Source organism: Chelonia mydas, chromosome 11, assembly GCF_015237465.2.
Source record: "Chelonia mydas isolate rCheMyd1 chromosome 11, rCheMyd1.pri.v2, whole genome shotgun sequence".
Classification (NCBI taxonomy): domain Eukaryota; kingdom Metazoa; phylum Chordata; order Testudines; family Cheloniidae; genus Chelonia; species Chelonia mydas.
This window is the reverse complement of record NC_051251.2, coordinates 8,464,309-8,489,734: the sequence shown is the minus strand read 5'-3', so window position 1 is coordinate 8,489,734 and position 25,426 is coordinate 8,464,309. Positions and strand designations below refer to the sequence as shown.

The 25,426-nt window shown below is 41.8% G+C and overlaps 2 protein-coding genes across 2 annotated transcripts in view; one reads left to right on the top strand and one right to left on the bottom strand.

Moving 5' to 3' along the window:
• Positions 1–2,151: 2,151 nt before the first annotated feature.
• On the top strand, positions 2,152–12,417 carry LOC114019822 (host cell factor 2). The gene is made up of 5 exons (XM_043524930.1): positions 2,152–2,213; positions 3,955–4,001; positions 4,785–4,905; positions 6,424–6,610; positions 7,281–12,417. Exons 3-5 carry the CDS (start codon positions 4,839–4,841, stop codon positions 7,978–7,980), a joined length of 954 nt encoding a protein of 317 aa, XP_043380865.1. The 5' UTR covers positions 2,152–2,213; positions 3,955–4,001; positions 4,785–4,838; the 3' UTR covers positions 7,981–12,417.
• LOC119567426 (band 4.1-like protein 5) overlaps positions 2,203–25,426 on the bottom strand; it is a 54,902-nt gene continuing 31,678 nt past the window's right edge. Inside the window, exons 9-10 of the mRNA XM_043524931.1 lie at positions 25,147–25,280; positions 2,203–2,924 (exon numbers count right to left, since the gene is read on the bottom strand). Coding sequence (XP_043380866.1) covers positions 2,840–2,924; positions 25,147–25,280 — 219 coding nt within the window. The 3' untranslated portion in view covers positions 2,203–2,839. The remainder of the gene's footprint in view (positions 2,925–25,146; positions 25,281–25,426) is intronic.

Genomic DNA, 25,426 nt, shown 5'->3' with positions numbered 1-25,426 from the left:
AGTTCCTAGGGTCCCTGGCTGCTGAGCAAAGCGATCCAGTGCCTTACATGCCGCGACCCAGTCCGAACTTTGAAAAACACTGGGTTCAGAAAGGAAGATTTTGTGAGTCAACATATCAAATGCTTTACTGAAGTCCAAATATAATAAGTGTGTTACCCCAATTGAATAAGAAGTGGTGTTGCTGTGGAGTTCATTAACTGACATAAGTTAAATGGTGTTAGTTTTGGTGGGGCAGGCAGAAAACAGGAACGTTTTGTATCATAAGGCTGCATCAAACTTCTGACACTATTTTAAATTCTCCCTTACTCTCATTCGCAGACTGTACCAAGATGAGACTGGGTCCCTGACTTTTCGGGGGGATCTCCCTGGTACTGCTACCCTTTACAGAAGACAATGGATTTGGCAAGAACCCAGATGTAGGGATGAAAAGGAAAACTGCAATGTGCCTATGGAAACCTGTACCACAGAGCAAGCCTTTTCCATGCGATCGGTTCAAACATGCCTGCAGCATCTGCAGAGGGTTTGTTTATCTTTATGGGGGTCGGTGCAATAGCAGCCTAAGTGACTTCTGGCGGTACAATATAGGTAAGTGTGTCCCTCCACTGTACGACTGGATGCAGAGTCACACATGGATCCTTGTGAAATCGGAGCCACTCCATAGCATAACAAGTCTCTAGGCCACCGGCTTCCAAACTTTAGTGGTTCACCTGCTACCTTCTTAAAAAACTGTAAAGTGAATAGATTGACTGTCAAGTTCACATTCCACAGTTTGGGAATGGTAGGATTTGCCATATTGATCCACTGAAGCTGGTATTCTGCCTCTCGCAAGTGCCAGAGCTGAATGGTTGCGGTGTAGGTGAAAAGCCCATAATGCACCTACCTAATTATGCAATGGGGTGCACATATGTTCCTGTTGTCATTACACACCGAAGCATCAGATTTGTTTTCCCTTATTTTAAGCTAAAAATAATGCTCTCCTTAAAATACTCTGATTCAAGTTACATATTAAAAATACAGATAATTACTGCAACATTTTAGTACAAAAACACCTGGATATTGTAAGGCTGAATTATCAAATTTGCAACTTTCATTACAAAGAAATTAAAACAAACACTTTTTTTGTGAAGTTCATTTAACACCCCAGTGTTTTGTGCTCCCCATTCTGGCCCAGTCAGGGTCAGTTCACTAGCATGAATCCCAGTGCTATGCTGAAACTGATGCTTGTGGGATACCAAGGCTTTGGTGTACAATACATAAAAACCAGTAACAATTTTAACTCTGTTCAAACCAAGAGAGAGATAAAATTGTTTGCCAAATAGAAAAGTACAAACCTATTTTGTGGGAGGAATTAATTCAACCTTCCATGCTAATAGAAAAAAAATGGTGAATGAACACTCCAGTTAAAGTTGTTTACATTTTCACCTTCCCACACCAGTCAACGGGAAAACTGTGTTTGATCCCAATATCAGTCGTGGCTCATTTTGGAAGTGCAGGCAGAACCAAAGATGCCTCCTTCAAAGCATCTCATCTTCACCCTACTGCTGACTTCCATGTGGTTTGTGTGTATCCATTTTAGCGCTCCTTTTGTTTCCTAGCAAGCAATGAATGGGAAAAACTGGATTGTTCAGAAGATGGCCCAGAAGAACTGGAAGAACATTCAATGGTGGCTTATCAGGTGAGTTTAAATTAGTCCTGCTCCTCAATAGATGTTTTTCTTTGGTGCTGTGGCACAAACTGTTTCGTTGCTGTGCCCTGGGAAACAATTTGTCACCTTCCCCCCAAGACATGGCTGCATTTCAGGCATGATATCTGTATGTGGCTTGTAAAATGTTTTGATAAATAAGAATTACTATACTATCACTAACTGTATCACTGGATGATTTTTTGCTGTCCTTATACAGCACTCAAATAATAATAAAAAATGGCTTAGTGGCATTCTTGTTGACTGGTTAAGATTGGCTGTGCATTTTGGGGTATTTTATTTGGTGATGGGGCTTTGTCCTTTTAAAATTGTTTTTAGATTTTTGTACTGCACTCTGGGTGATAAATGAATATCATTGTGCTTGCAGGGCATCCTCTATATTTTCGGTGGGATGGTGGATTCTGCTTTTACGCAGGTGAAGATCCCTCTCTGTATGTATGACATTGGTATGGAACAAGATAACCAGTTTTCTTCCAAGAGGCAGCTCAAATACACAGTAATTCCACAGAGGGTAATAAATAGCAAGGGCCCAGTTGTGTCCTCTGATGTACGTGTACGTACACACGCTCACATTTCCCTTTGGCTTCACTGCGAGTTTTACATGCAAAACCACAGACAGAATTTTGTCCTAAAAAATTCGGCTGTTAAACTGTCAAACAATCAATTTTCCTTTCCAGCGGGAAACATTTTGTAGCAACATTTCTGTACTCAAGGTTTTCAGCATTTTCATTAGACTCTTTACTTTTAGAGTTTTATAAGTTGATCTTTAAAAAGTTCTTTAGCAGTGAAATAGCAGGCTTAGATATGAGGGGATTTTTTTTCTAAATTATGTCCAATGTAAAGAAAAGTCACAAGTTTTTGTCTATTACGGGAAGAAAATAGTAACGTATTTTGCACTCTGAGAAACACATGGAAAGGCTGGCACTAAGGCCTTGTCTATGCTACGGGGGTAAGTGGACCTAAGTTACGCAACTCCAGCCACATGAATAATGTAGCTGGAGTCGATGTAGCTTAGGTCAACTTACGGTGGTGTCTACACTGCGTTGTGTCGACATGAGATGCTTTTCTGTCAACTTACCTTATGCTTCTCCTTCCGGTGGAGTACCGGAGTTGACAGGAGAGTGATCTGTGGTCGATTTAGTGGGTATTCACTAGACCTGCTAAATCAACCCCCAGTGTATCGATTGCAGCAGCATCGATCCCCGGTAAGTGTAGACATGCCCTAAAAAGATCAAATAAAGTAGAAAACTACTTAAGATGAAGAAAAGGGAAAAATGAAAACAGCATTTCTTAAAATTTTTCCTGACTGTCTTGAAAGACCAATTTTTTTGTTTTGTTTTTATCACTGATTTAGCTCTAATAAAGGCAATGGGACATTAATATTCTATCCAATAATATTTTATATATTTTCCCTGGACAATATTGCAGTATTTAATTTTATATGCTGTTAAATAATTTACTATTAATATTTCAGTGCAACATTACATACGCATATTCTATATATTTTCCCACGAGCGGTAGCATGGTTAGTGGCTGGAGGCGAAAACTGGGAGTGAAGACTCCTTGCTACTATTCTCTCCTTATTTCACTATGTGATCTTAGGCAAGTTCTTCCCTATCTCTGCCTCAGTTTCCCATCATGTAAAGTAGAAATACTCACTCACCTGCCTGAATTAATGAATGTTGAGATCCTCAGATGAAAACTCCTATCAAAGTGTAAAGCATCATATAAAATAGGCTTCCCTGAGTCATAGCACTAAATTACTCATCAGTAAAAATTGGACTCTACAGAGTATCAGTGAAAGATTTACTTTTTTTTTAAATTGCCCTTATTAAAAATATTCACTACCAAGATCTCAAGGTAAATGGAACTTTTGCACATTTAGACTACATTATGGTGTTACAAAAGAAGAGCATTCCCCAGCTGAAAACACAAACTTTTTATGTATAACATACAGAATGGCTGATGGTGATATTTACATTGAGAAACCTTGGTGTAGGAAGTCTATAATACAGTATAATATTTTCTTAGCTCAGAGTATGAAAAGACAACTTAGATAAAGGCGATTAAAATATGCCCTTTGGTAGCTCACTATACTGCTATGTTAGTGTTATGTGTTTCATCCTTGCTATATGGTAAATACACCAGGATGACACTTAAAAAAAAAAAATCAGAATAGCAATTTTAGAAGGAACAGTGTCCTCTTGTGGTCCTAGATATAAACTACACTTTGTTAAAAAAAATCCTTTTAGATTCAGCGAGATGGACTGAGTGCCGGCACACAGCAGTGGAGACTGAGGTAAGGAGCCAGGGAATGTGTGAATCAAATACATATTGATTAAACAGGTTGCTTTAAAATGTGTTCTCCAAAACAGTTCCAGTCTAGACTCCTCAGGGACATGTTGCTGTAAAGTACACTTCTTTATTTCCCTGCAATTTCAATAGCTGAGGTTTCCCCCTTCTGAAAAACTGGGATACTACCTACCTTTGCAAAACACTTTGATCCTAGGATGTAAATGCTGAATGTTATTACCTCTACTGTTCTTTTAAAACACTTCAATCAAGAGGGCCAATATTAAGCATGGGTTGCCACTTTACAAGCGGCTTATTCTCTTAAAACTAGGATTGTTTAAAAATATTGATGATATTCATAAACCTCAAAGTTTGATGTGCTCTGTTTTCACAAAAATCTGGCAATTTTTTCATTTCTTCACTCTAAATTAGGGACTTATTTGGATGAAAGTGAATCAGTACACATAAAAACAAAAAACCCACTCCTGTTTTTGAGTGAAAACCTCAAAATGTAAACATTGACTTCTTGTTCGGATATGGGATAAGTTTTCACATCAGCACATCTGAAGATTTGAACTTTCATGTTTCAGTGCAAAAATTCATATTTCATACAATTTGGAACATGAAATCACCCAAATCAAAATTGCTAAGATTTTCACCCAGATATCACTAGATTTTCTTTTCTTAATTGGGGCAGAAAGTGGTGCTGAGATAAACCTACATAAATCCAGTATGTCTATGTCAAAGTTTGTTAAAGTGATTTTTCATTTCATTACTAAAATGTTTTCAGAGCATTGCTCCAGCTAACAGAAAGGGCCACAGCGCAGTAGTGTACAATTCCAGCATGTACATCTATGGGGGATACTTCGACATCAAAGGGATTTCACAAGAGTTTTGGGCTTTACGTTTTGGTAAGTTAAAGCTTCTCTTAGGATCTGATCCAACGCCCAGTGAAGTTAATGGAGAGCCTCCATCATGACTTCAGTGGGATGTGGATTGGCCTCTTAAGAAACCCCTTATCAACAGGGATGGTATAGAAACCTGTGTAAACCCTCAGATTTTGCTATGGTGGGCAGAATTTAATCTTTCATTTAAATTTTTTTTTTCCCCTTACATTCTGATTGCAGAGAAAACCCATTTTAGGCTGGAATGAATGCTAGGAGGGCAACATAGTTCTGAAGGAGTCTGCACTAGTTCTCTGGGCTGAGGTCTCCAACACAATTTCAGCGAGTCCACTGTACAGAGATCAGCTGATAGGTTTTGCTGTCTACTGTCATATTTTTCACCTGTTCAAACAGGATTGCTAAAAACCTTAAGCCTCAGCTACACTGGTGATCTTCCCTGATCCCATGCATCAGTGCTCAGCCTCCACTATAGCTGTCCTCATTCAAACCTCTCATGTCGCCTGGGTAAATTGCTGTAAGTTGCAATTTGTACTGGTGCACCTTAGCCCTGTTTCAGTGGCTTTGCGTGTCTACCTCAGGGGTTTGTAGAGGTGCAGCAATATCAATGTTTTTTTACTGGTGTTAATATTCAGGGCAAGGCCTCAATGCTTGTTAGAAGTTAACCCCTCTTTTGAAGACCCTATCTACCTCCCCACGAACATCCACTCTGTAAACAGAATTCAGTTCCTGAATTAGAACCTGACTTTTAATCTGCCACCCTTCACTATAAGTTGGTGCTGTTGCAACTGGCTTTTCAACTGGAGCCTTAAACTGCAAAGGAAGACAGCTATTCTCAGTCGCGTGCATCAAAGCTGTTCGACAGACAGGGTCTGCTCTGACAAAGTGTGTTTTACTGCAGAATTTTAAGCATCTCTAATTGCTGGGACTCAATGTAAAATACCATAGGGATCAAAGTCTTGCATTGGCAGGGGATGGTTTCATCTGCATATTTCATCACCAGCCTCTACTATCCTGGTTTGCAAACCAGAAAATCCCATGTTCAGAGTGACTGAAAGCATTTGTCATCTAATGGCTGTTCAATGGCTTGTTTGGAATGACTTGGTGTATCTGTATCATCCTGGGTTCCTCCTACCCATTGCCAGTAGAGGCACTAATGAGCAAGTGTGCCTGACGACTGGTGTACCCTCTCATCCCTGGAAAGCAAAGCAGTCTTTCCAGGTCAGAGGAGAAGCGCACGAGCAGAGCAGTGTTAGGAAGCCTGTGGTACCTGCTCTGTAAATAAATGACTCCAGTCCCCAGGAACTTGCATTAACACACTTCAAAATAGGTTTTGGGATTTTTTTTTTTAATCACCATACTTTAGTTTTCATATATTACCATGGCATCTCATGCCGGATTAACTTGAGGGAATGGAAAGGAAATAAAACTATCCTCATAGCTACATGTTGCTTTGTTCTTTAAATATGGTTGTTCTCAGTTATCAAACATCCTTGATATCTCTGTAATGTTACCTTTTGCTTTCAGATACAGGAGAGTGGTCACAGGTATCTCCACAGTCTTGTGACACTGGTCCAGGACCCCGGCATGGTCACTCAGCTGTGGTTTATGGCACAGGCATGTACCTGTTTGGCGGACTGATGGGGCTGAGTGAACAGAGGGACCTATGGAAGTGGGACTTTACAAGCTGCAAGTGGTCGACTATCAGAACAAGGTAACCTCATTCATTGTCATACTAAATAAATTAGTGAAAGAAAAGTGAGGCCCCACCCTATAGCACTGTATCCAGGCAAACAGAGCTTAAAGTAGTGGAAGTATTTGAATCTTTGAAAATTAGACAGAGGACTAAGGAATAGAACACCTGGAACAATTGTTCACCTCTGTAACACACAAGAAGATCTTTGCAATTTCTATGATTTCTTAGGGATTTAAGCTAACTGCATTGGATCAGGTTTCACTGTTCCTTGGATTTGAGTTTGAGAATTAGGGAAATAGAGCAAGGATGGAAAAGGTGTGGCTTCTGGTTGCCGTTATCTTTAATAGGAAGAGGCAGGCTGCAGAGACTACGGGGCCCATGGTGGGATGTTGCCATTTTAATCAAAGTAAAAACTGTCCAGATTGAGAGGGAGCATTGCATCTTGGGACCTCTTCTCTCTGTGGATCACCCTTCCATATCAAATATGAGGGTGGCTGCAGTCTGCTGCATTTTATGTCAGGAAAAGATCCTTGATTTTTGGGCAAGTTGCCAAGGCAGCTCTTAGCTGGACAAAGTTTTGATGCCCCAGGGCCAGCAGAAATGTGATGACCATTTCCTTTTCCAACTGAAATAATGAATATTCTTGTTCTTCTGATAAGCACTAAATGTTGCCTGTCCTTGTGTTTAGCCAAGGACCTCCAAAAGTGGTGGGACACTCTTCTGTGGTCTTCCAAGACTCCATGCTGACTTTTGGTGGAGGGATTTCAAATTCTAGGCCTAACAGCAGCCTGTGGAAGTACCATTTCAGTTCCCAGACGTGGGAAAAACTGGCTAGTACAACAGAGGTAATTCTTTCTTCTAAAAGGTATCACCGCATCCTGGGAATTGGTGTTGGTTTCCAGCTGACGCCAGGTTTCTCTAGGGCATCCCACATCAATCGCTGGTGTCCAAAGGGGAAAGAGCCTCAAAAGTCGCCGGCAGTCTCGAAGCAGCGTGCCCATTTTCACGGCTACTTCCGCCAGCAGCATGTACGCCAACCATTCAGCAACGATGGTGGCACCGAGATAGAAATGAAAACCTTTAGCCAGCCTCTGGAGCCACTGGGCTTTTGCTCATTCCAAACCTCTTCAGACGCAGAGCTGTGCGCAGACAAAGCACAGAGCATATTTTCCAAAAATGAGCATCCCTCCCATCGCAGCTCTTCCAAAGAACAAGCTCTCACTGCCGCTGAAGTTACAAAAAACAGGAGAGGAACTGACTGTTGGCCTGAGAGACCTACAAGCGTGGCAGTTACCAACCATCCTGATACGCTGCTCCTGATTGGGGGCAAGCCTCTGTCCAGTCTCTGTGAAATCTCACTCTGGCAAATGGAGCTGAACAGCATTTAAATGACCTACACATACGGAGGGAGAAGAGAGCCATTTCCACCTGCTTCTCAGCAGAACTACCAAGGAAGTATTCTATCCAATGGCCTACTGCACATTCTGGATGAAAAATAGTCTTCCTAATACCTGACCTGAACTTCTTTTTATACAGTCTCTGTTCATGCTCCTGGTTTTATGCGGTGGAGAGACTCCTACCCAGATGCTTGTGGGATCCTCTTTTAACCCAAAATTACAGTAGATCTCCTTGCAACCCTCTCCCTGAGGGGAACCTGTTGAGCTCCTAATTCCACCCTTCTCTATAGTTGCCTTGTCTTCTGGCCACTTTCTAAGTCTTTTTTTAAGTTGGTGGCCAATTCTGTGTACAGATCATGGAACCCTTTAGGTTAGAAGGGTCATAGAATCCTAGTGCGTCCTTCTAGGCCTTACAAGCACTATTTATAGAGTAAAATGTGCCAGTTCTACCTTGACTCACACCCAGGCAACCCCATCAACATCAACACAATGTATATTGGGACAAAAGTTGGTCCTCTTGATAAATTAAGATTATGGTATTGGTTAATACATCCAAATAATGTTCAAAATTATGCATTTAAAATGCTACTGCCACAATATATTTGATTCATTTAGGGGACAGATTGCAGGTGGCGAACACAGGTCAGTGCAGACAAGTGTCCAAGAATCAGACTTGAACAAAGGAAGAACGTATTGTGAAAGGTGTGTTAATGGCTACCGTGAGCAAGTCTGTGATCTGTAAACAATCACAGACCAGGTTAAAGCTCATGCATGTTACTTTCAGGAGCAATTAAATCCTTCTTTATGTAATGATAGCTAGAAGCAATAGGAGAAGAGTGCATAAGGCACTGGGCCATATGGCAAAGTCTGAGCAGGTCTGAGGGTTTCCCAAGGGGCCCTCTTGCAAACACAGAGGCTAGAAGATTGTTTGGCAAGCTGTGTATGTGTTCAAAAAGAAAGTGAGGAGAGTGCAAGGGAAGCAGTTGTGAAGATGGCCCAGAGAGGGAGGAGAGACAGAGCTTGCTGCAGAGGAAGACTTGGAAAATGTTAATAAAAAACTGCCTGTTTATTTCTACTGCGTCCAGGGAAACAGGACTGTGTGTTCAGTCTCTGTAGTGAAACAAGACTGCATCAAAAAATATCCCTGACTCATATTACCAATTTATCCTTCTAACTGAAACAAACCTCCAAGGTCCTGAATACTGGCTCATCGTCTGGGCCAAGCGAGCAGCAGTATTATGCTATTTAAATGGAAGATTTGGGGTTTTTGAAACAGAAATAGACCAGCATACAGCAGCCATAAAATGAGCAAATGAGGTCTTGAGTTGTATTAAACACAGGGACTGAAGATAACACCAAAGGAGTTATATTGTTCGGCCCTGGTGGTACGTGGACCCCAGTTGACTGCTTTGTGCTATACTGATCACCAAGCTGCAGGAAGCATATGTGGCCATAGAGAAGGTATAACATAGTGCTGCAAGATAGATCCTAGGACCGAGGACATGATAAAAGGCTTGGACATTTTCTTACTGGAAAAAGAGAGCTTTTAAGTGAGCTTTTTGGTTGAACAAAACTGACTCAGAAACTGTTCATGCTGACAGAGCTCAAAAATTGGGGCCAGAGTCAAGGGGAAATGCCACTTCCTTTCTAATTTCTGCTTTAATCCTTTAGCTCTGTCATTTTTAAAAACTGTTTTCACATGCCTTAAAATAGCAAAGTGCATATCACACGTTTCTCCTCTAAAGTGAGTGCAAAGAAAAAAAAGAGCATCTCCATAGAACTCAGTTGTGGCTCTCCTGCAAATGCTGGGAAAAGTTGAAAGGTAAAAGTACTGAATTTACATACACAACTTATTCCAAAAGTTTTTGGCTGGATGCTGCCATCTCATGGCCTGATCCTGAAGAGTCTGGAGCACCCTCAATTGCCACTGAAGTCAAGGGGGACTCAGGATATTCAGCACTTTTCAGGAGGTTCAGAACCTGGCAAGTTCAGGGTATTTTTCCCAATTTCATGACGTTTTTAATAATGTATTTTTATGACCCCTGGATGTGTAACTTGTAACAAAGGTCAAATATAGCATAAATGAACGAGGTGCAGATATATGGCAAAAGTGTTTGGGCCCTAATTTTATTTAGGATTTATTTTAGTATGTTTAAAAAAATCCCCCTCCATCTAGTTTCATTAACTAGATGTGTCACTTCTTAAAATTGTCACAAAACTTCTGCCTGTATTTGTCAGCCTGGCCCACAGAGCTATTTGATATTTCCATATAAATTAACTACGGAGTTATTTAACTTAATGGTTAATCTTTAGCTTTGCTTATTACTGAAGTCAAACTTTTAATGATACTGGTAGCAGTGTTATCTTAATACCACGTACTTAACCCAAATACTGGTTTGAGCAGGGTAATAACCATGGAATTATTTCAGACTGCTGTGAAGGCAGCTGGGATGTACATTAATTCCTGCATCTGGAAAAGGAACACTTGTAACCACACCATCAGAGTACAGTAGTACCTCAGAGTTGCAAACACCTCAGGAATGGAAGTTGTTTGTAACTCTGAACAAAACATTATGGCTGTTCTTTCAGAAGTTTACAACTGAACAATGATTTAATACAGTTTGAAACTTTACTATGCAGAAGACAAATGCTGCTTTCCCTTTATTTTTTTAGTAGTTTGTTTAACACAGTACTGCACTTGCTTTTTTTTTTGGTCTGCTGGTGCCTGATTATGTACTTTCGGTTCCAAACGAGGCATGTGGTTGAAAGGTCCGTTCATAACCCTGAGGTTCTACTGTACTAAGCCTGCATTACTTTTCTACACTCTAATTCATGATTTTCTACAAAGGGTTTTCTAGTCTCAATCACGGACTTATTTTCACACATTATAAACATCAAACAAGGAATCTACCTCTTGACACACAGACACAGGCATGTTTCCAACCACTGAGTAGATGGTGGAGGTTCCAGGGGCCTCTAGGATTGCCCAGACTCACAAAACAGTCTCAAGTCTTCAGTAGAAATGTATATATATGCTATCTTTTGCGTTGGTGTGAAGTGACAGGTTACGGTGCAGGCTCTGACTGAACCCAGCTCCCTAACAATTGGGCTCAGTGACATATCAGAGTTAAGCATAGGCAGAGCACAGTAATCTGAAATCAGATGCATGTTTTTATGTCAGCCAGAGTGAGCTGTATGGACCGTATTGACTGGGGGGAAGGAGGATGTAGCCGCAAAAGGCAGCTGTAGAGCACCCCTAGATGCCAGCAGAGACTGTTCATTCACTGGCTGACTTACTTCTAAATCTTTAAAAAGAAACGTGATTTGATACTGGAAGGGAGGTTTTGAAATTCAAAGAGATGTGTCACAATCACTTACAGACAGGAGCTCTCCTCTGCGGGGGCATCCGAGTGCCTTTTTGCCATGAATGTTTGTATTCCTCGCCTGCTGCCATAGCAAGCTGCGAACAGCTTGAACTGAGCCCTCAGTAAGCAATATTTGCTTTCAGCACTGCATTACTGTCACTGGAGCAGCTTTCATTTCAGTGTTTTAGTAACAGTTACTGTAGTTAATGGCTGCGGTAATGTTTTCCAGAAACCTTGAATAGTGTCACCCTTCCCTTGCTTGTTACCTAGTAAGATTTTCAATGAAAATGTTTATTTCTCAAAGGAGGGGAAAAGTTAGCCGACTTGAACAAAACACTCCATAACCCCGTTACAGCTGCTCACCCAATCTATATATGAGTTTGGCAAGGATTCAGGAACTGTCATTAGTTTAACTCTGGCCCAAGTTAGTAATGACCAAAAGTCATTACCATCTGGTGGCACGGCAGTGGTCTGTGTGAAATAATCAGTGGATTAGCTCCAGTTAGTAGCTATCACCACCATTAGCATCTTTGTTGGCAAGTCGAGTGAAGGGACTCATTTCTCCACTAGAGCTGCTCCTTAAGCACAGGGAGCAGGCCAGCATGGGAGAGGCTTGCATTGCTGCCATCTGTCCTGTATCTCTTCACTGGCTAAACATACTGTTTTCCAAGGCTTGAAACATTTCATAAGCAGCACACTCACTTTACAAAGTGAAAGGGTATAACCAGACTATTTGTATTAACTTCTTCTGGAACTGCAAATGTATTGTTATAGCTTGAAAAGTGAGACTATTTTAAAGTCTCGTATATTTATAGAATTAAGATACAAGAACAAATCTGTCCTTATTGATTTAACAACTTTTTGTAAGACACAGTAAATCTACATTAGGTCAGAATATTCTGATTCTTTGTTTACCATTGGCTACTCCTGAGCAACAGAAGAAACTGTGTTTATCAATATCGAGGGCAGGGCAGTTAGCTGCAAAATAGACATTTTATTGTGAATGATAAGAGACAAAAGTAAATGTACTTTTTCTCATTCAATAAAATTATGTTAAGTCAAACTGTTTCATGGTTTTGTTTCAGAAGCAGGTTTGAAAAATACAGTTGAGTTAGAGGATGTGGAAGCTTTGTAGCTTTTGCTAGAGCTCTCACTTCCTTCTGATTTAACTCACTCTTCCCTTTAGTTATAGGGCTAGAAGACAATTTTGACCTGCTCAGCTCTCACTTTTTTCCAGTAAGGGGTAAGAAGTAGTGTAGTGCCTTCTTGGGAGTCATGTTCTTAAATGGATGTAGCTGTAAAAGGGGGAGAGAGAGAGAGAGAGAGCACAAAAAATAATCCCATTTATTTTGACACTTTCCTGAATTTAATTAGCAATAATTGGCCTGTTTGTTTTCCTACAAATAGGTCTTCAATTCCCTCAAATCCTCCCCACCCCACCCCCCTTTTTTTTTTTTTTTTTGACGTCTCCAAGTCTTTACCTTGGGCTAATGAACTAGCAATTAAAAAAGTTATATTATAAACCTCCAACTAAGCTATATACATTTCGGGACTGTGATGGGGTGTCTAGCCCACACAAGACTGGAAGGGGTTAAGATGGCCAGGTGGGCCAATCAATTCCACAGGCTGCACCTGGAGCAGGAGCCAGGGAGCAGGAAATTGATTGGGAGCAGACTCACGAGGACAGAAACAGGAGGGGCTTGTATAAAGCCCAGGAGCTAGCAACAGAAAGGGGCAGCAGGGAAGTAGGCTGCAGTCTCTCCCTGGGAAGAGGGAGTTGGGAGGCGGGTGAACCCAGGAAGGTGGGAAAGCAGCAAAGCAGGTCCCTGCAGGCCTTGGCTGCTGACAGAAGGACCCCTGAGCTGAAACCTGGAGCAGAGGCAGGCCCAGGTTCCCCAACCAGCCACTGGGGATGTGGCATCGACAGGCTGAGGACAATGGACTTCCTGATACGTTCTGGAAAGACTTTGGGTACCCCCCGGGAAGAGTGACCTGGCTGGAGGGATGAGTCACGAAGAGGAGGGGTCCGCAGGGTGAGAGGATGCCAGGAGGGACACTGCCTGAGGAGGGCACAATGCCTGGCCAGAGTTAATCCCCAGCGCGACCAGCAGGAAGCACCATCAGTGGTGAGTTCACCCTGTGACAGAGGTTTCAAAGGTGTTCAAGCTCCCATTTACACACTTAAATAACCAGCTTTTCAAACGTGTTCAGCAACCAACAGCCCCCATTACAAAATCTGTAACTTAATACTCTGAGTTATCCACATGTTTTAATGTATCTTAAATTGCATTTTAGTTTTAGTCACAAATGGTCACAGACAAGTCTGTGATGGGGGTCAGAGTCTTAACCTATTTAGCCAAGTATGGGTTAAAAGTCTTTCCATGAACAGAGTATCTTCAGCAACACTATCTCAAGCAAGGGGCTGCCAGCAAACCTTAACATTTGGGGAGAAAAATGTGGCTTGTATTGGCTGGGGCTAAAGCTTTATTATAGATGACACAAGAACTATAACAAGGATAGAGTGTTTGATAGTCACACCGTTTACCTACCGTTTACCTTTTGCTTTGGTTTCATTGGAGCAGTCTTTCCCACACTGACTCTTGGCTAGCCTGCCCTGCTAAAGTCACTTTCGCTGCCTTACAATTCTGTGCAAGTGACGTTCAAAGGAAAGATGACTCTGGGAGACCATTTTGAACAGATGTGGTATATTTAAGAGAAAACTACAATAAAAACAATTCACGATTGATTCTGAGTGGACTACAAATCACAGTTCTTGTTCCCATGTACAGACTCAATACAAAGCTCAGTGCAGTGCCTCTAATACAGTTTATACATTGGCTATCGTCGTGAAGCAGGAGGGTGAACTTTATAAAAAACCAAACAAATAAATTATACGCTGAGCTATTGTCCAGCTTTACATATAAAACGTAAAAATACAGTAGCTAGTGTGATTTTTAACAAAACTGTCTAGCTAAAAAACATTCTTACATACTTTGAAATAAGTTTGTCCAGTTAAGGATAATTAGTAGTGTGTGTAGGAGGAAACGAGAGAAGCGAAGTGCTCAGCCAGAAAGTAAAATGGCTGGGAATGTCACAGAAGATTCCTACCTTCCTCCCGCATTGTACAATACCTGCTCCCTACCGCAAACAGGTCCATGGTGCTTCAGCACTTAAGCTGAAGGCGAATATCCTGATGCCTAGTGTCAGATGCTAATGCCGAGTGCTCCAGATCACAGGTCTCAAATGCAGACTCTTCAAACTGCCTGGATTTCGCTGTCTAACCATAAAAACCTAGTGTGCTTATAAAAGTCATTTAATTTTAACGCATTTGAGTAGGGGGGCCTTCAATTATTTCTAGAGTCCGAAGAAAGATTCAGGTAGAATGAGGACTTCTCTGGGCCAGAAAACAACTCCCAGAGCTTAGCAGACCATAATGTATCTCCCAGCTTTTCACATCTTCAAATGGCTGCTCTGTTACAGACATTTTTAAACATGCGTCTGATGAGTCGTCTTGTGCAACCCATGCTCTTTGCTACTCTGTGTTAAACTGGGTTACACTTGCATCATTAACGACAAAGATTTTTTAAATAAAAATTTACTATTGTCCAGCTATTTGTGAAAAGCCATGGGTGTGACAGAGCGTACTGCTAACAGAGTTTGCTGCTAATCCAGGAAGTTCTGATAAGACATCTCACATGACAAGGTGTTGGGCTGACAGTTGAGCTTTAAATGTTAGTCAAGAGAGACAGCTGCTAGGTGAATGCCCTAACCTCCCGGAGGTTTGGTTTCTAGCAGCACATGTTTAGTACTTGACAATATAGCCCCATGCTGCTTCTGAAGGGGAAGGATGATCACGTTGTACAGCATCTCCTGCAAGAGGCAGGAATGTGCTGAAGACAAAAAGTGAGGTGTGGGGTAGGGGAGAGATTGGGAAGGAGAACAAGACTGAAAAGAAGAGGTTTGGATAATAGCCCAGTTCAAATTTGGATTTCTTTCCACAGAGTCTCTTTTCTGGAGCAGCAAGTTTTTCCCTTCAAAGTTATTTGTTCAGAAAACAGTCCAAAATAAAGTCCTACTGTGCTACATAGGCTAATGCTCAAATTTGAAGAAATTCAAACTTACGTATGTAACTGGCTAATGTGTGAGTACACCTCTACCCCGACACAACGCTGTCCTCGGGAGCCAAAAAATCTTACCGCGTTATATCGAACTTGCTTTGATCCACTGGAGAGCGCAGCTGTCCCTCCCCACCCCCCGGAGAGCTGCTTTTCCGTGTTATATCCGAATTTGTGTTATATCGGGGTAGAGGTGTACTGCTTTATACTGCCGGTCTTACTTACTAGCAGAGCCATATTCCTTTAATTAAAGTGGTAAAGAGGCCCGTGGTTTTGGTCTCCAAGATCCTGCACTCTAATTCTGATGCCACATGTATATGGCATAACTGAACATATGATGTAAGTAGCTATGGCATTTATTACATAAGCATTTCAATGGAAATTATTACTCGAGGAGTTTAGCCTCTCCAACCTGCTGCTGTGAGGCTCCTCAGATGAGATCGGTGCTAGAGCTTTAAGAGCCATCACTTCCTTGAGGTTAATAAGGTAAATTAGTTTCTATTTACATTTCCATGATCAAGGTGGTCAAGTGGCCCAGCCACCCTTCTGCAATGTGTTTACAATAGTCACATTTTAATTCCAGACATAAGAAAGTATTTTACTAATCCTTTTCATATCTAGAAACTAAACACCAACATAGTAAAAGAGGAAGAAGTGAAATGCAACATTTAATTACTATAAACTGGAATAAGCATCAGTAAAAAGTGGGGTGATGGTTTTGTAATTCAAATGGAGATTAAATCCTTGCTTCTGAGAGTTGGGTTTTTCCCTATTTGAACACCCCATAGTGAGTGGCACACGTTGCCTACTTCTCACGCTTTTCTTATTTTAAAAGGGCTGTTTTGCTGTACTTTGTAACTGTTCAACAATGTCATCAAATGTCCCAACAACAAATTCAAAACCTGGACGGCAGAATATTATAGATGAAGCACTCAAGTTAAAATAACTAAATGCCAATGGGCAACATTTTACAGGCTAGCTGGGCCTTCTATACAACCAGTAGAAAACAGGAAATGGTAAGAAATGCCCCCTTCTGAGTGGACAAAAGGCAGTAATTGATACTCTATAGGTGTCACGGTTCCTGTATTTTTCTTTGTTTTGGTAAATATGGGTCTTCTGTAATGTTACAATATGATTCAACAGCCAATGAAGGCTACTGCACTTATATCTGCCATTTTGTAAATAACATTTTAGTGAAACAAAACTAAAAGCGTCAGATCATCAGTGGAACAGAACAGGATTTACAGGTCACAGTTTTCCAAGTGACTAGCAATTGTGTGTGCCCAACTTGACATTTAAAAGGCCCTCATTTTCAGCAAGTGGGGAGCACTCACCCTCTGAAAATTAGTGGTAAAATCCTTGTCCCCCTTTAAGTCATTAGGAGTTTTGCCATTGACTTTGAGGGGGCCAAGATTTCATCCCAAATATCTGAAGCTGAGCACCAAAAATCCAGGCATCTAAAATCACTAGTTACTTTGGAAAAATCCTGGCCATACTTCTAAGGCATTAAAAAGATCACACTAATTAATTCAGGATTAAACTGTTTAGATATTAGGGGCACAATATTTTCACCACCATGTATAATTTATTGGACACAGATGGTCACTGGGAAGAGGAGGGGGGAGGGATTGCACATACTATGCACTATGCTTAATTATTTTATTTTGTTAAGAGGCTACTGAGGCTAGTGCACAGTTCACCTCAACCTGCTGTATCAACCAACAAACTTGATTTACATTAAAATTTTACTGTCATCTGTCTGTTCACAAAACCAACAAATCTCTCTGGCAGGTGATGCTGCTGAGCAAACAGGTTAACAGGAAGTGCCAAGTTTCTCCATCACAGTAATGGCTTTGTTCCTGCACCTGTAGCTTCCCATTGCTGCAGCAACCTTTTTGGGCAAATGTACTAACCCAGGCTAAGATATGAACCAGGAAGCCATATCCCTCCGAACCTGCCACAAAGCTTGGACTTGAAGAGTAAACAATCCAGAGCTCTACTACACTGGATACAGTTGAATGGGGAGCGAGCAGAACCACCACATCAGGCCTACGACAGAAGTTCAGCTTTGAGGATGAGAAGTGCTGGAGTCAGTGAGGACTCGGGCTGCTCAATTCCTCTCACAATCAGTGCACAGAGAGCGTGGGAAAACCTGGAGTACCAGCCACAAATCACTAGCACTGGTTCCTGTAGCAGTACCCAGGAACCACTGTCCACACATAGTTACAGGCTGGTCTTCCAAGCCCCAACGCTAGTTACATTTTCTATTCTTCCCTACGTAAGGCCTTTTTTGGGGGGGGAGGGGGAGAGAGGGAAGAAGAGACTGAGGAGTGACCGTGGGCCATGTACAATGAACAAGATCACTCTCAATAAGCATCTTGCAGACAAAGGTACTACAGCAGCCCCTGACAGAATCAGCCACATTCAGCAGCAGCAAACTCTGTTATGTTGAGGGAAAAATCAACCCCAAACTAACCCATTCTCATCCACCACCACAGTGCTTTAGTCCAGTTTTTATTTTCCACATTTAGAAATGTGCAGATTTTAAGCGAGCAGGAGTGAAACTGGGCAAAAGTTTAAGAATTTTCTTTAAAAGTGTTTCCACCAACATGAGCTATCTGCATGTAAATATTTATAAAATACAGCACTATGCAGAGACGCGCCTCTGGCCCCAGTCAGAAACAGAAACCTACCCTCCTTGCTATTTCAGCCATGCATTCCTGTTCGGACAGGGTCATGATAAAGGACATCAAATTATTGTCCAATTGGGCTCCCATTTTTCTCCTTCCTTTGACCTTCTGTTAAAAGTTTTCTATAGCACTCATCACCATAGTATCTAAATGCTCATTTGTGTGGTTTCTCCTGGAGACCCTATGACTTACTGTCCGTATCCTAATCCTCCTTAGTATGTGGTAGCAAACACTTTCACCATTAGTACAGGAAGGTCAGCACTTTGCAGTGTGTAGTCTGGTCACCACTCTTGCACAAATGGGTGAACTGCCATTAGGAGACATTTGACCCTTGATCTTCTTTCTGTCCCCAGCTGACCTCTTTCCACTCTCACTCCCACCCACACCTGATATTGAAGTTTGGAACTGAATACAGGCAGGATATTAACTGTTCTGTTTGTATGCTTGTGCCACTAACCAGCTAGTTGAGTGTTCCTAAATAACAGCAGCTCGAAACACCGACAGATCCAAGATCAACAGTGAAAAGTCCCTCCTAGCCCTAAAAAATATAACAGAGACCAGCCTTTGGAGAGTCCCGGTGTTCATGCCCTTCATCCTTAGGTCTCGCTTCAGCATCCACACTAGGATGCATATCTATGGCTTAAAATACATCTAAACATATTTGTTAAGTCTTCTAGGAAATTAAGATGTCTGGGGAAAAATATGGGACCTCCCTACCTTTCTCTTGGAATGCTAAGCTGTTTGGCAGAAGAATGTTTCCTTTCTCTGGCTACGAAGAGCAGCTTAAATCCAGTTACTGAGGTAAATGGGCACCCATGGGCTGGATTTCAGTTCTTTCCAGGTGCTGTAAAGAGAAGGTACAAAGACTACAAAGAGGGTTAAGGCCAAGAAGGCTTGTCCATGTTGGTACAAAGGAAAACAGAGAAGGGACATTCACACAGAAAAGAATGGCCTTGATTGTATAAAATTACCATGATCACTATTAGTCACCGTTTATATTCATAACCAGCAGGTGGCCCTAGAAGTTCTTCTCATTTCTCCAAGAGTCAAGTTATGAAGCTCTGGGCCACGACTTTTCACAAAGCTAGTGGGCTGATATCAGAGTGAACACTTTCCATCTACGAAGCAGTAAAAGGTAAAGAGACTAAGTCGAATGAGGATGGAACATTCCTAGATTTCGTTATTCATGCCCAGAACTAGTTCCAGTGTGTGTTTCATCTCTCCTGAGAGAGAAGCTCGTGCATCCTTGGAGCTTTATGTCCTAGTTTATACTATAGTTCTAGCTGAACTGCAATAAAGGTGAAAGTTTCCCTCCAGATTCTCAGCAAAGCAGCTGGTTGTTTGTGGCCACATCCAGCAAGAGCTTAATCCCAGGTAGGTCCTTCCAAAGGGCTCCCTGAAGATGCTAGAAGGTTTGAGTTTTCAGCAGATTGGAAGCACCTCCTCTCAGAGTTCAGTGGTGAGTAAACATTTCGGCCTTATCGCAGGATCCTCCGTGACGGGGCTAAAGAGAGGAAAGCAAAGCAAAGACCCTGTGAATACACTCTTCCACAGAACAATCTGCTGGGAGGAGTGCAGGATGCTACTACTAGGGCAAATACCATGAGTTTAGCTGTGGCCCAACAACTCTATGGAAAGCTGGTACTGACTGGACGGTAAGAGCTCACAGCTGCTGAGGAGAAAAGGATACAGTCTGCTGTCTGTCGCTAGCCTACATTCTTGGCTGCTCAAGAGGAAGGTTGAGAAGAACAATTAGCACTAAGATGTCTGGGCACACCTGGACTTCCAAGACCAACACACATTAGAATGGTTTAAATCTGCTCCAAATCTGACTGCAGGGAAGGGCGCAGGATTTTAATGCTAATTTAACCCACACTATTTTTTCATCTAAAGAAAGTCAAGTGCATGTGAAAGGAGACAGGCTAACAATTGTACTGCACCTGTGCTGGTGAAGTAGCAGCAGTACAAGCTTTCTCCACACTACCTCAGCAGTGCATCTCACCTGGGACCTGGAGGGATCCCTAGGGATGAAGGGCAGTTCAGTCTCCAAAGCTTCTCCTCTGAGATTCCAACAAACTTCAATAAGGTCCTATGTTTGGGGTGTAGATACCTGCCCATTAGGAGCATGTACATTAATGAGTTGTATTTATGTCTGAGAGCAGGCAATGTTGCACATTGTTCTCTTTCAAGGAGAAGTGAACAATGAACGTTAGCAGCTTCCGTGGTAATGCAGCAAACGTCTAAGATCCAGATTTGTGTTGGCTGTTTTCAGTGGTTGCGTTCCCTTTGTATTATAACTGGGAGAAGGAACAGAGCTTCCTATTTTCTCTAAAAGGGACCAGCTGCAGAAGGACAAGTTGGAATGGATTTTGCCTTGTGCGTCAGCAACAGCACTGCCAGCTGAGACCTGGTTGCAGCATCTTTACTGGTAGTGCAGTGCAAAACAGAAGAAAAACCCACTGAGCTGAAACTCAGAGTGGGGACTCCCAGGCGGAGAGTCACAGAAAGCCCTGTTACTCCAAGTACCCAACTGGCATGGGATCCATGGGGGGGAATGGCTACCAATGGCTCCTGTTGTCTGCCTTCCAGCTAGTAGCCCCCTCCCTGACATCAGAGGAGTTAACCATGTCAAGGAGAGAAACATGAACACTGAATGCTCATTGGTTTTGGTGTTGGAGGTTTGGTGGCCTTGTTTGCATAGCGATACTGAAATCCTTGCCCTCAGAAACTGAAATCTGACCCACCTGTTGAGGCCGATTATGAGGTTTTCTCTCTCTCCGGGATTTTTGCCTACAGTGATGTTTCCATCTGGGGAGCGTGGCTAGAACCCTCTTTTTAAATGAATGGCCTGAGAGATAGAGGCAAGGAGTTTCTGCTGAGTACCTGTAACAGTGCTGCTCCCTGTAATAATTGCCATCTGTACTTGACAGACATTTTATGTACAGTTCCTCTTTTGGGGTCTGTTAGTGGTTGCCTGATTTTTATATTTTGGGCAATAATAATTATAGCTATTACATCACCTGAAGGTGTCAGAGGAATGAAGTAACTCCAAATTCGCTTGGACACTTTTCACTCTTATCATGAATCCATAACTCAGGTACAGATGTGGTTATTTCTCTGCGTCAACCCCTCTCCCACCCTTATCCCTGAGCCAATGAATGTGTAATAGCATTCTGATAGTGAATGCAAATGCTTCTGATTTGGATGTTCCTCTGAATGCTGTTAAAACCTCAAAGACCCCCTCAAGCAATTAGCATATTTCAATAATAATACACAATACTTAGCCCTTGTATTGAGTTTTACATCTCTAGATCTCGAAGTGCTTAGAGGTAAAATTTGATTCTTAAATGCCACAAACTGTTAATTTGGAGATCAAAGAGATATAGATTCAAAATCATTTAAAGAAGAAATCTTTTTGCATTCTGAAACCGATTAATCTACATCACTCCTAGGATATCAGACACAGGTTTCATGTGCACCTGCATCGCAAGGGAGAGATGTTTATAAATCTCATAACAAACGGACGTAACACAGAGACTGCACCCGTCTGTGTATGGGTGCAGGGGTACATCCTCCCAGAACAGCTGGCAGAATTGGGGCCCAGTTTAGTTCTTCCTTTAACCTGGGCATGGACATGTCCAACACTGTATCTGTTAGATTCTTTCATGTGGAAGGGATCTCTGATCAGTGCTCTAGGCAAACTTTTTTGTGCATTAATTCGGTCCTTTTCCTCCATGGAGGGGAAAAAAAACATGTTATGTTGTTAATTTGGAATCAAAGGAGTATTCTTTGGCTTAAAGAAATAAATACATTTCCTGATTTACGGCGTTACCTCTGATCAGAGGAAAACGTTCACTTCATTACGAAACAGTTTCAAGGATGGGTGGGCGGACATTATCAGGAGCAGAATGGCAAAATAGGAATTCTTTTTTTAAAGATCAAAAGCGTGGGGCTTTTACAACTGCGATGATGTTCAGCAGATTTGATTGGCTTGCAAAGTGAACTGGAGAAAAAAAATGAAGGAAAGGGCTGGAGATTGTCTAAACTCAGTTGAAGAATTTCTGGCAACAGTTCTGACCAAATATCTAATTATGAGCTCTATATTTATTCTAATTTCCAACATGCTTTTAAATCTTAAATGAACCAAACTATACCATAGAATCTCTATCAACAGTAATTCAATGCTCGAATAATAAAAATATAGCAGTAGAGATATATTACCGACCACCTGACCAGGATGGTGATAATGACTGTGAATGCACTTATTCTGAATGCACGCTATTATGAGCTTTTTTTTGCCAATCATTTTAATGGACCCGTTCAGTTGAGTCTTCCAAATCCAAACAATGATAGAAATTATGAGTAGCAAAGACCCATTATGTCACAGAAGCTAAAAGGTAGCAAAACTATATTGGGATTACCTCTGTGAAGTTGCAGAATTGTCCTGACAGTACGTCTTCTAACATTTTTAAAGCCTGGACAAAGAGCAAGAAGTCTCAAGAGTCTGACACCTTTTCAGAAGCAGGAAGCCTGCTGAACAACCAGTGGGGCCACTGGAGGATTGAGATGCTAAAGGAGCACTCAAGGACGATAAGGCCATTGCGGAGAAACTAAATTAATTCTTTGCATCGGTCTTCACGGCTGAGGATGTGAGGGAGATTCCCAAACTTGAGCCATTCTTTTTAGGTGACAAATCTGAGGAACTGCCCAGATTGAGGTGTCATTAGAGGAGATTTTGGAACAAATTGATAAATTAAACAGCAATAAGTCACCGGGACCAGATGGTATTCACCCAAGAGTTCTGAAGGAACTCAAATATGAAATCGCAGGACTACTAATTGTAGTCTGTAACCTATCATTTAAATCAGCTTCTGTACTAAATGACTGGAGGATAGATAATGTGATGCCAATTTTTAAAAAGAGCTCCAGAGGTGACCCTGGCAATTACGTGCCAGTAAGCCTGACTCCAGAAGCAGGCAAATTGGTTGAAACGATAGTAAAGAACAAAATTGTCAGACACATAGAAGAACATAATTTGTTGGGGAATAGTCAACATGGCTTTTGTAAAGGAAAATCATGCCTCACCAATCTACTAGAATTCTTTGAGGGGGTCAACAAGCATGTTGACAAGGGGGATCCAGTGGACATAGTGTATTTAGATTTTCAGAAAGCCTTTGACAAGGTCCCTCACCAAGGCTCTTAAGCAAAGTAAGCAGTCATGGGACAAAAGGGAAGGTTCCCTCATGGATTGATAACTGGTTAAAAGACAGGGTAGAAATAAATGGTCAGTTTTCAGAATGGAGAGAGGTAAATAGTGGTGTCTCCCAGGGGTCTTTACTGGGCCCAGTCCTATTTAACATATTCATAAATGATCTAGAAAAAGGGGTAAACAGTGAGGTGGCAAAATTTGCAGATGATACAAAACTACTCAAGACAGTTAAGTCCCAGGCAGACTGCGAAGGGCTACAGAAGGATCTCTCAAAACTGGGGTGACTGGGCAACAAAATGGGAGGTGAAATTCAATGTTGATAAATGCAAAGTAATGCACATTGGAAAACATAATCCCAACTATACATATAAAATGATGGGGTCTAAATTAGCTGTTACCATGCAAGAAAGAGACCTTGGAGTCATGGTGGATAGTTCTCTGAAAACATCCACTCAATGTGCAGCGGCCGTGAAAAAAGCGAACAGAATGTTGGGAATCATTAAGAAAGGGATAGATAATAAGACAGAAAATATCATATTGCCTCTATTTAAATCCATGGTATGCCCACATCTTGAATACTGGTGCAGATGTGGTTGCTCCATCTCAGAAAAGATATATTGGAATTGGAAAAGGTTCAGCAAAGAGCAACAAAAATCATTAGGGGTATGGAACGGCTGCCTTATGAGGAGAGATTAATAAGACTGGAACTTTTCAGCTTGGAAAAGAGATGACTAAAGGGGGGGTATGATTGAGATCTATAAAATCATGACTGGTGTGGAGAAAGTAAATAAGTAAGTGTTATTTACTCCTCCTCATAACACAAGAAGTAGGGGCACCAAATGAAATTAATAGGCAGCAGGTTTAAAACAAAGAAAAGGAAGTATTTTTTCACACAATGCACACTCAACCTGTGGAACTCCTTGCCCAGAGGATGGTGTGAAGGCCAAGACTATAACAGGGTTCAAAATAGAACTAGATGCATTCGTGGAGGACAGGTCCATCAATGGCTATTAGCCAGGATGGGCAGGGATGGTGTCCCTAGCCTCTGTTTGCCAGAAGCTGGGAATGGGCAACAGGGGATAGATCACTTGATGATTACCTGTTCTGTTCATTCCCTCTGGGGCACCTGGCATTGGCCACTGTCAGAACACAGGATACTGAGCTAGATGGACTTTGATCTGACCCAGTATGGCCGTTCTTATGCTTATTTGATATTTCATCTCTCTTTTTCAATGTGGGATCAGTTTCAAAGGTTGTACCTGTAAATGATGATGTGCCTGTTCTTGATGTCTTTGAGGTTTTTAAACATGCTGGATATGTTGTTTTATATTGCTCCAGTGCGGTTCTGGGGTTCACAAGTTCTTTTCCTTTTCTTTTTCATACACAGCTGACTAAATTGCTTTGTTTTTGGCAGACTTTATGGGGACAGATTTACTTCTGAAGTCTATAGCCGCATTTCTATTATTCATTGTGCTTCCTTTTCTTTATCTGTTAACATATTTTCTTATAAAAAGGTTTGTTTTTTATACAGTGCTTTTCGTCACTTGCTCTATCTACTGATATACAAACTATACACAGCAATTACTTAAACACTGCAAGGTGAAAAGAATCCACTGTACCCCCACAGTACACGGAAGATTAGGAGAGGAAGTGAAACATACTATACCCAACTGCAGGAACGGACAGAACATAACCACTCAGGCTGGAATTGGAACAGGACACCATTCTCCCCAACCTCCACGCAATGCAGCCTCAGATAGCAGGGACAGAGCCCTTACCTTGCAAGAATTTCAGCTGGCTGCTGTGATGATGGAGATCCAGCGGGGAGTGACAATGCTTCAGTGCTGCCTTTCACTGCCTTTAGAGCTAAAACGACATCATTCCCCAAAGGCCCATTGGAAACCAGCCCACTCTGAATTGGGGAGAATGAAACAGGAAACTGGGGTCAAAAGCACTGCTGTGAGGGGACAAGTACATTTGTCAGTAGTACCTAACTGGTTGGAAGTCACGTCAGAGGAAAGTAACATGTTCCTAGAGTTTGGGGGGAGGGAGGGAAGG

What these genes read in the sequence shown, in the direction of transcription:
- LOC114019822 (XM_043524930.1), top strand. Translation starts at nt 4,839, where the DNA reads ATGTACATCTATGGGGGATACTTCGACATCAAAGGGATTTCACAAGAG. An exon ending in GTTTTGGGCTTTACGTTTTG is followed by an intron (nt 4,906 to 6,423) that starts GTAAGTTAAAGC and finishes TTTTGCTTTCAG; the next exon opens with ATACAGGAGAGTGGTCACAG. An exon ending in TGGTCGACTATCAGAACAAG is followed by an intron (nt 6,611 to 7,280) that starts GTAACCTCATTC and finishes CCTTGTGTTTAG; the next exon opens with CCAAGGACCTCCAAAAGTGG.